At 36.2% G+C, this 10,974-nt stretch overlaps 1 protein-coding gene across 12 annotated transcripts in view; it reads right to left on the bottom strand.

Moving 5' to 3' along the window:
• Nucleotides 1–1,602: 1,602 nt before the first annotated feature.
• si:ch211-195m9.3 overlaps nucleotides 1,603–10,974 on the bottom strand; it is a 51,972-nt gene continuing 42,600 nt past the window's right edge. For all 12 annotated transcript variants that reach the window (XM_068214925.2, XM_073929994.1, XM_073929993.1 and 9 more), the window contains 2 exons: nucleotides 6,503–6,852; nucleotides 1,603–2,947 (listed from right to left, as the gene is read on the bottom strand). In XM_068214925.2, the coding sequence (XP_068071026.1) occupies nucleotides 2,661–2,947; nucleotides 6,503–6,852 (637 nt within the window). In that variant the 3' untranslated portion in view covers nucleotides 1,603–2,660. The remainder of the gene's footprint in view (nucleotides 2,948–6,502; nucleotides 6,853–10,974) is intronic.

Genomic DNA, 10,974 nt, shown 5'->3' with positions numbered 1-10,974 from the left:
GAGTGTGAAATGACTGTATTAACCATAAATTCTGAGAAAGATAAACATGATAGTTCAAAAAACATGAAAGTCACCTTTAATTGCTGCCCAAAAGGTAATGACAGTGGTCAAGCCAGTACACTGTATGCTAACAATTAACAGTGAATACTTCACAGATATTTTGTTTATATGGGTAAAGCCAAGTCAACCAGGTTTTAAAATATAAATATGGTCTGTGAAGGCAGCCAAGAATATGAGGTCCAAGAAGCTTAGACCAATACAGGCTTCTTTAGATAAATAACATATTTAATTCATACACGGAATAATTCCCAACATTAGCCCTAACCAAAGTGGCAACCTTTGAAAATCCTATAAATAACTTTGAGGTTACAAACTCAGCAAATGTTTTTATTAAAAATTCATGTAAGCCACTAATTTCAAGTTAAACACAGAATGAGAGGAGCCCTTTTTAAGGACAAGAGTAGTCTCTGTTCATTTATATGGAAAAAAAATTAAAAATTGTAAAAAAATAAAATAAAATCCTGTGGAGCTCCAGTTTCCCCTACAAGTCCAAAGACATGCTCTATTTGGGTAAGCTAATTTGTCCATAGTGTGTGTGTGTGTGTGTGTGTGTGTGTGTGTGTGTGTGAATGAGTGTATGGATGTTTCCCAGTAATGGGTTGCAGCGGAAAGGGCATCTGCTGCGTAAAACATATGCTACATAAGTTTGTCAGTTCATTCAGTTCATTATATGAATTTGTATAATCTCATTCGTACAATTTAGTATGATTTTCTTACCCCCAAATGATGGTTGGGTTTAGGGGTAAGGTTTGGTGCCATGCCTCCTTTTAAAAGAACTTACACTTTTATTATCTCCGAACTTGTACAAATTAACCACTGAATTGACAAAACATTAAATAATTGTTTCCTCATGAGATAAGGCTGGTAAATAAATACCATAGCGGTTGACTATAATTTTGAACAAGTTAAATACCACACATTTTACAAGGACAATACATTTATGTTAGATTTTCCCCAACATGATAATAGAACAGTAAATGTACAGCAAACCATGTTTTACTTTTTAAAGTTACTTGAATGTCAATCAGGTTTGTATTTAGGCCCTAAACCTTTGACTGGGTACATTTCTTTTTACCCTTTTAATTTTAATTTAAATGTTTTTTGTTCGTTTTTACATTATACACAGATTACTAGTGGAAACATTACTCCCTTTAACACACAAAACATTGCAAGAACTTGATTTACAGACAAAAAAAAAAAAATGCATTTCAGGCAGCACAGTGGCACAGTGGGTAGCAGTGGGTCAGTTGGCATTTCAGTGTGGAGTTTGCATGTTCTCTTCGTGTTTGTGTGGGATTTCTCTGGGTGCTCCGGTTTCCCCCACAAGTCCTAAAATGTGTTATAGGTGAATTGGGTGTGCTAAAATTGTCAATAGTGTATGTGTGTACATGAGTGTGTATGGATGTTTCCCAGTGATTGGATTGCAGCTGGAAGGGCATCCGCTATGTAAAACATAGACTGTATTAGTTGGTAGTTCATTCCACTGTGATGACCCCAAATTAATAAAGGGACTAAGTCGAAATGAAAATGAATGAATGGAAATGCATTTCAATGCTTCTAATGCTTTATTTAGAAAATTGTTTGACATACAATCACAAATGGCAATGATTATAGCATTTCTTGCCAAGTGCAATATCTGCAAGTCGAAATTTAACTCACATTAGCAAACACGAGTCACACAATGATTATATGGAATCTGTCTGATTAGCACTTCTTCACAGTTGTTTGTGTATAAATCTAGAAGTTACAAAATAAATTATCTGTATTGCATACAATTAGTCTCATTTACTAATAATTATGTAGTGTAGATTCCTACTTTTGTATTTGTAAATACAGGAGAACTTCACAAAAAAATGGTGTGAGATTCACAACAGGTCCAATTGCACATTAATACAAAGTGTGTCTTAGCACATCACATTCCAAAATTGTAAACTTACCTACAAAAATATATTTAGTGCAAATTTATCAGTGAACCAAGACTTGAGACCAAGAAAAAAAAGTCATTTGAAGATTTCTCTCTACAAAAATGTTGACTTTTATTAGTAAATGAAGACCAATGTTTGGCTAGTAGTAACAAACCTACCAATCTTTCATTCAGTGAAAAGAAGTAAAATGAGAAATACTCAGCTCCAAGCTTATTGCTGTTAAAAAAGTAAGATAACCAGCAAATATGCAGAAAATATATTTGAGTGTGTTATTATAAAGAACATTCTTTAAAACGACAATTAAGTTTAAAAGCACCTTTTAAACTATAGCACATAGTCCTTCAGACTTGTCAAATTGTTAAAACATAAATTTGATAGACCTGAGACTGATAATATATAAAAATACAGTACAAGAAAAATGCTTATATAATGTTTGTATGATAACTCGGTATACTGTTGTTACTGATTAATAGCTTAACAGATCACTCCAAACAAGATCAGTTCACTGTAGGCAACAATGACAGATGTGCAACGTGTGATGCCTCTGCCATAATCATGCCTACACTAACTGACACTTTGTTTGATTTAAGGTTGAAATAAATGTTCAGCTTACAAATACAGTGACCATTCAATTACTGGGGTCAGAAATCTCATGATAGACCTCATTCCACATTTCTATCCATTTTTGTGATCCTTAAATTGGTAACATAAAAAATAGAACATGTGAATGTCAGAGGCTTGGTCAATAGGGTGTGACAGAAGCTTAGACCCATTGGCCTCTTTCTCCCAAAGGTAGATCATGCCTTTCTCAATAACAGGAGAGCTGCAGTGATCCATGAACACGTGATCCCAAGAGTCTTTAGTGACATTTCTCAACTTCAAATCCACCTGCCAAACGACTTGCAACAGAACATGACGCCAAGAGGTTTTAAGGGTCATGCTCTCCACTTTGCCAAAGAACACTAGAAACAAACACAAAAATAGTTAGGACCATTTACTCCACTTCTAAAATGTTATATTTTATGGCTTATTTCCACTGAGTAGTACAGTTCAGTACAGTATGTATTTATTATTGTTTCCACCATCAGAAGTACGATAGTACTGTAACACTATTTAAACCCTCACTTTAAGGTGTAGTAGGAGATCTGAGAAAACTGGCATAATAGCATTGAAAATGCACATCCCTTCCTGCAGTCTAAATCCATGCCTAAATCATGAACGGACACTGAATAGATGACCATAGACAACCCAATCACACTACATGGCTCAAATTAACCTCTTTTCTTGGTAGCACCGGTGCTCCTAACTTCAAAAATGTCACACCCACCAAAGATTATGAGCACCGTTACAACACGTTTTATATTAACAAATATAAAAGCTAGATCATTAACAAATATCAAAGCTAGCAAATAAACTAAAATCTACATGCGCCCACCGGTCTTGTATACACTACTAGACGTGAAAGAAATTAACAACTCTGCTGTTCTTTGGTGTAACTTCAGATGGTGTCTGAAACTAAATCTGTCAGTGTTGTTTTCATTCTCTCGGATGCAGACTTTTATATTCTTGCGGCTGTAGCTCCATGTCATTGGAACTCAGTAATTGACGGCTGATATTAACCAATCCATTCACGTTCTGTTCTAGCACAGTGGGCTAATAAGAAACACTTGAAGGCGGGACAAGCATTGCGGGCATTGTTTCCTGCAGCAAGTTGAAATGTCAACTGTTTTAAACCATTCCTGAGCGCTACGTTTGGTGTTTTTAGGTGCAAAATGCGTAATACGTAAATGCCTCCTAAATCCGTGCATGTGGTGAACATTTTGCTGTAAAAACTGGTTGCACGACAACAGTTTTATGCACTCGCACAAATGCTCCTAAATATATTTTGAGGTCGCACAGATAAAATTTCAGGTGCATATGCGACTAAAACAGTCGCAATTTCGAGCCCTGCACTAGATCAGGGGTGGGCAAACTCGGTTCTGGAGAGCCGGTGTCCTGCATAGTTTAGCTGCAACACTAATCAAACACACCTGAACATGATAATCAGTGTCTTCAAGATCATCAGAAATCTATAAGCAGTTGTGTGTGATCAGAGTTGGAGCTAAACTGTAGCAGGAACTGGCCCTCCAAGACAGAGTTTGTCCACCCCTGCACTTGATCATCTCATTAAACCGCTAGACAACTTTATAATACTACAATTGTAGAGACTGCAATTGTCAATATAAAGATTGCTAAAACTAAACTGTAAAAAGTTTAAATGTTAGAATGTTCTAAAAGAATAGGAGGGTTCAAAAATGGGTTTCAATATTGTTTTTGGATTATGGAATGTTTTTGTGATGCACAACTTTGAAAGGCGTGTGTTATTGCTATAATAATCTGTCAGATCTGTGGTTCAAGCGCGAGAGAAAAACAGTATCCTAAGCCATGTTTATTTTCATTCTGCTTAATCACGTGCCCCCCAAAAAGAAATTTAAAATAAACAAAACATTATGATGTCTTTAGACTGCTTCCTTTAATAACTACATTACACACTACTTGTGCTTTTAATTTCAGTACTTGAGTAGTACATTTTGAAATGAACTACTTGCAATACTTAAGTACAATAAATGTTGAATACCTTAGTACTTCCACTAAACTTCTACTCAAGTCACTTTTTGATGAGTACTTGTACTTTTACTTAAGTCTGGCTATCTAGTACTTTATACATCTCTGGTTGTGTTACGAGTAGTTGTTGTGGTGTAATATGGTGGTGTTTTTTTTTCTCTCTCGCTCTATCTCATTTCTAATTATTTGCAGTTGCAGTGGATTACGCTGGATTGTGATTGGCGCTTGGATTGGCGGTGGCTGTATTTAAAACCTCTGAGTGCATGGATTCAGTGGCTCCCCGCTCTCTCTCTCTCTCGATTCCTCATACATTATTCCCTGTAGAAATATTATTACTCGAGTAATATAAATGAGTGTTTGTTGCTGATGTCTCCTATATGGCGTTTTGTGAGATGCCGATGTGAAGTTGTACATTCTCACCGGAGAAACCCAGTTTTCTGTCTCCCTGTCTGGCTTGGAGCATGTTAGGGAGGTTTGGTACCTTCTATTTATTATTTTCGTTTTCTCCTGTGTTGTTAGTATGGAAGTAAGTTTTCATTATTTTATTTTATTCTCTACTATCCAGGGAAGTTTACTCTAATTTAGTTAACTTGGTTTATTATCATTCAATTTGGCTGAACCCCTCTTGATGTTCTTTTTGCTCCTTATTTTCTGTAAATAAATAATATTTTCTGGTTAATTCTCAGTGGTTGTGTTTTTGGTTTAAATTTTGGGGAGAGAGAGCTTAGGGGCACCAGGGATTATGTTTTTAATCCCTGTTACCAAGTTTTGGTTCAACCTCTTTTTGATTAAAGATTTTAAATTTAATTCATAACAGTTGGCTAACATAGTATTCGCAAACGTACCCCTGGACAAAAAAACATTTTTCTGAAAACAATCACCTCTTACACGTTGAAGGGTAGCACAACAAAAAGGTGGAGCTAGATGCGGCAGAAAATCATTGGTTTACAGAGAGTCATCACTTGAGTACAGAGGAAGCCAGGGTAACAAAAACACAGGAAACATCCTTTTTAAATACACAGCCAAAACATGACATCCTAATATGTAATGACAGCATGCAGGAATGCAATTTGGTGAACCCAAGGTCAAACAAAGGTTATCATCATCTAGTGACAAACAGCTACAATCCAAGAAGCAAGAACAATATCTGCTGTAAGTCCTTAATTGTTGATTATGGTGCCATTCACATCTTACATCTAAATCTGTGGAAAGCGTAAAGGGTGCTGCTCACTCTGTTTGCATACACTTGTAAACTGCAAAAAATGCTTTTCTTATTAAGATTTTTTGTCTTGTTTTTAGTCCAAATATCTACAAATTCTTAAATCAAGAAGCATTTTCTAGACAAGCAAAACATATTGTCTTGTTTTAAGAAATAATATGCCAAAATGAAGCAAGTTTTTTCTTAAATCAAGCTAAATAATCTGCCAATGGGGTAAGCAAAATAATCTTGTTTTTCGATTTGTGATAAAATTATTTTGCTTACTCCATTGGCAGATTATTTAGCTTGATTTAAGATAAAACTCACTTAATTTTGGCATATTGTTTCTTAAAACGACAATATGTTTTGCTTGTCTAGAAAATGCTTCTTGATTTAAGAACTTTTTGATATTTGGACTAGAAACGAGACAAAAAATCTATGTAAGAAAAGCATTTTTTGCACTGTACATTTGACAATGAACTTAAGCCAGCAAAAGTGATTTATGAATACGCCCTATGGATTTCATTGAACAAGGATTACATCAGTCATCACTTTCTGGCATTCATCTTACCTACAAATTAAGAGTACTGTTGGCAGTGGAAACGCAAGCATGATCAGGGTGACCTGTACCAAATTCTACTGCTCTGTACCGCTCAGTGGTAATGAGGCATATTATTTTAGGCAGCAACATAAAAATATTTTCAAGACACCTCACCTGGTTTTTTGCATATGTCTGGGATAAGCTCCATTAGTGGTTTAGTCCTGTAGTCTGCAAGAGGGGTGTGACGCTCCGGTGTTGGTTTAAGGTGTTCAGCACAGCAACTCCAGATGGACTTGTTGTAGTAGTAATGCCCACAGCAATGGTGATTCAATTTGGTGAAATATTTCACGGCCAGGGTTGAGGAGGAACAGCAAATTTGATTTTTTTCCAGCAAGTGGTTTCCACAGCACTCTACTTCTCCACTAGGTGTACTGTAAAGATGATCAGAGCAGCACCTCAAGGACGTGTTGTGGTGGTCATAGACTTTGGAACCACAACAGACATTACCATTTTTCTTGTTGTGTCTGAATAGACAAAACGCAATAGAAAAAACAAAGGTCAGGTCAGTTTTACATTTGCAAACATGCCAGAAAAATACTGCTGTACCTGGATTGAGTTTTCTTTGGAAATAGTGATGACCAATCGAGAATTAATTCTTTTTTTTTTTTTAACCGGATCTTCTAAGACAGCGGTTTTCAAACTTTTTTCATCAAGTACCACCTCAGAAAAAAATAGTCTCTCCAAGTACCACCAAAATAAGCACTATTCAAATACAGTAGCGTAGTAGGCCCAGTAAAGCAGCTACAACTCTGCACAGTTAAAAAAACGTGGCAGACTACCTCAGAAATATAGGCTATATGTCACATATGACATATTATATACATCATTTTTGATACATTTTTTAATGTGTGTAGCATGTACATGACATATTTAATTTCTCCGCGTACCACTAGAAGGAAGCATGCGTACCACTAGTGGAACACGTACTACAGTTTGAGAACCACTGTTCTAAGAGAACTGGTCAAACCAGTTCACCAAATCAAACTGGATCAATTTAAATAGTTCACATCTCCAGTAATCCTTATCCACAAGTTACTTAAGTTGTGACATGCCCAATGTCCTTTCTGACTCTGACTTCTCAATAAACATATTTCCCGAGTTCAGGTACTAGAACAGTACACTTAGATCAGATTTAAGCAGAGATGTATAGTAACGAAGTAGAACTACTTCACTACTGTACTTAAGTACTAAAAGGCGGTATCTGTACTTTACTGGAGTATTATTTTTTTCTCCTACTTCCACTTTTACTTAAGTACATATTTTCCATGAGTTTAATACTTTTACTCCGATAGATTTTTTATGTGCTGCATCGTTACTCGTTACTAGGGGTGTCAAAATGATTGATATCAGTTCAGTAATAGGTCATAACCGGTTATTACGTGATGACGTCATTTATCTCCTATGCGCGATGTCGCAATACTATGGCGAAGGACGGAGGCGCGAGGGCGAGGCGGCACAGCACTCCAGCCGCTAGTTTACTGTTAGGGAGAAATGTTGTAAAACTATCTGCCTATCTCTCGCTCTCTCACTTTGGACATTTGACCCGCTGGCCAGTTTGTAAGGTAACTTTTCCTCTCTTCTTAGCTGTTAAAGCTGTGGATCCAGACATGAGCATGTCTCATGTGCAATTAAGTTTTCTCCACTGTGTCTATTACCTGTGATAATCGCGTATTTTTCCCGCCATGGGTGAACAGCGCTTATATTTCTAAAGCCCTTTCTGTTGAGGACAATAACCAATCATAGCCGTGTAAGACCCGCCTGTCAGAGCTCAATAAGCAGGCGGGATAATATTGACATGAGTTTATTTGCTGTAAATGCTCGTGCTGTCTTCTGTGCATGAGTTTTGTTTGATACATCCAGAAAGAGTGTTTTCTTTGAGCAGGTCAAATTAAGGGCACAGTTTGTATATCTGACTGCTGTATTAAAGGACAAAATTTTATTACAAAAACCCTTTAACTGTCACACCAAGACAAAAGCAATAGAATTTTTTTGATTGCATTTCTTAACTCCTAATGTCGCTAGTTAACACAATCAGTGCATTTTTATTCAACACATCACATTATTTCTAAAATATCAGCCTCTACCAAATGGTTGAGATGTTGGTTTATGGTAAAAGTACCAGAATTAATAAATATATTACAGAAAATATGAACTGTAAGACCAATTTCATTAAAAACATGATAAAAATAAATAACAATTATTACTAAATCATAGCCATAAGCCATAAAATATTTCAGATTTTCATTTAACACAGTAATATACACATTTTCCTGTTTTTTTTTTTTTACAATAAAATCAAAATCAAGTTAATTAGTGAAGCAGGATTTAGTTTGCTTGTTTAGTTTAGTTTCACGAGTGCTTCCAGAAGACAGAACTCCTGTTCATTGTGGTATTAGAGAGTACAGTATGTATGTGAGTGAACATGCTGAATTATCTCATCAGTGAAGAGATTTTCTGGTTAAAGGGCCTGACGATGTAAGCTCTTGTACCATAGAAACTATTTACAGAGAAAAACAGTATCATAACCCATGTTTCTTTTCGTTCTGCTTAATCAAGTACCCCAAAAAAGATATTTAAAATAAACAAAACAATTAGTGTATTTTGACTGCTTTCTTTAATAACTACATTACACAATACTTGTACTTTTACTTTCAGTACTTGAGTAGTAAATTTTGAAATAAACTACTTGCAATACTTAAGTACAAAAAATGTTGAATACTTTTGTACTTCCACTTAAGTATGGTGCTTAAAGAGCACTTCTACTTCTACTCAAGTCACTTTTTGATAAAGCACTTGTACTTTTACTTAAGTATGGGTCTCTAGTACTTTATACATCTCTGGATTTAAGTATAGATGAACTGATAATACAGCAAGTGCGTGATTCAAATATTGATTTAAATACAACAAATATATTTCCTCCACATTCCATTATGCACAGAGCATGGGCCTACGGCAGCTGGATTAGTCCAAAAAGGCGCAGTACTTTTTGCGGTTGGGTCTGTTTTAGTTCGAATCATATTCTCACCACAAACAAACTGCTCCAGGGTTTGTTTGAAAGTCTCGGTACACTTTTTTTGTCTGCTTTTGGTGCGCACTCGAGTACGATTGCTACATTCACACCTGGCCAAACAAACTGCACCAAGAGGGAAAACAAACTCTAGCCCGATTCAACCAAACTAAATAATCGGCCCCTAAGGCAGGTGTGAAAGCACCCTTACAATGTCACGCAACTTCACAAGAACTTGCGAACAACTAACTTCAGACATGACTTGTACTTGAAGACAGACTTAGTATTTCTTATTATGTTCTTGCATTACTACCCAACATATTCACATAAAACATTATATTTTAATCCCTTCTTCATTTAGGTTTGTAAAGGCATGTCTAGGTGCTTCATATTATACTTGTGTACATAGAAGTGATTGAAGCACTTCATTGATTTAAAGGACTGTCTTAAATCTTTTCACAATAAAGGGTCCAGCCACATTACATTTGGCCACATAAATGTGTCTCTGTCGCCCGGAGCTGCAAAAAAGTGCTGGATTAAACAAGATGATAAAACATAAAAAAAGCAAGTAATGTTTCAAATTTCTGTCCAGAGAGGTCATATTTTGATTCTCGATTGGTCTCACGCAGTCTAGTAATGCGATTTCGCAGGTCAGAGTTCACCAAGCTTGAACTTTGCACCGCAGCAACCTGTGAAACTTAATGCATGATACTACGTTTCCGGTCTGACGCATTCACATACACATACGCATGTGTATGAATGGAAGTCTATGGGAGGAAAAGCCCAGTGTGACCGCAGCTTTAGGCATGTAGACATGGTCGAGGCAATCAGCTGCAGTTCAAACGGAGCATAAGAATGGGGAAGGAAGGTGATTTAAGTGACTTTGAACGTGGCATGGTTGTTGGTGCCAGACAGTGTGGTCTATGTATTTCAGAAACTGCTGATCTACTGAGATTTTTATGCACAACCGTCTCTAGGGTTTACAGAGAATGGTCCGAAAAAGAAAAAATATCCAGTGAGTGGCAGTTCTGTGGGTGCAAATGCCTTGTTGATGCCAAAGGTCAATAAAGAATGACCAGACTGGTTTGAGCTGATATAAAAGGCAACAGTTACTCAAATAACCACTCAATGCAACCGAAGTATGCAGTAGAGCATCTCAGAATAAAGCATCATGTCATAAAGCTCAAATCATCTCAGACTGGTTTTTTGAACATGACAAGGAGTTCACTGTACACAAATGGCCTCCACAATCCCTAGATCTCAATCAAATACAGAACCTTTGAGATGTGGTGGAACGGGAGATTCACATCATGAATGTGCAGCCAACAAATCTATAGCAACTGTAGCAACTGCTTGATGCCATCATGTCAATAAGGACCGTGTGATGTTTCTCATATATAAATAAATATATATATATATATATATATATATATATATATATATATATATATATATATATATATATATATATATATATATATATATATATATATATATATATATGTCTGTCTGTCTGGGCACAGGTTGGTCACAATATTCAGTTGTAGTACAATGAGTATGTGTTCTTCCTGCAATCAGC

Source organism: Danio rerio, chromosome 18 (genome assembly GCF_049306965.1).
Source record: "Danio rerio strain Tuebingen ecotype United States chromosome 18, GRCz12tu, whole genome shotgun sequence".
NCBI lineage: Eukaryota > Metazoa > Chordata > Actinopteri > Cypriniformes > Danionidae > Danio > Danio rerio.
Note: the sequence above shows the minus strand (reverse complement) of the source record. Positions and strands in the feature narration are given on the sequence as shown.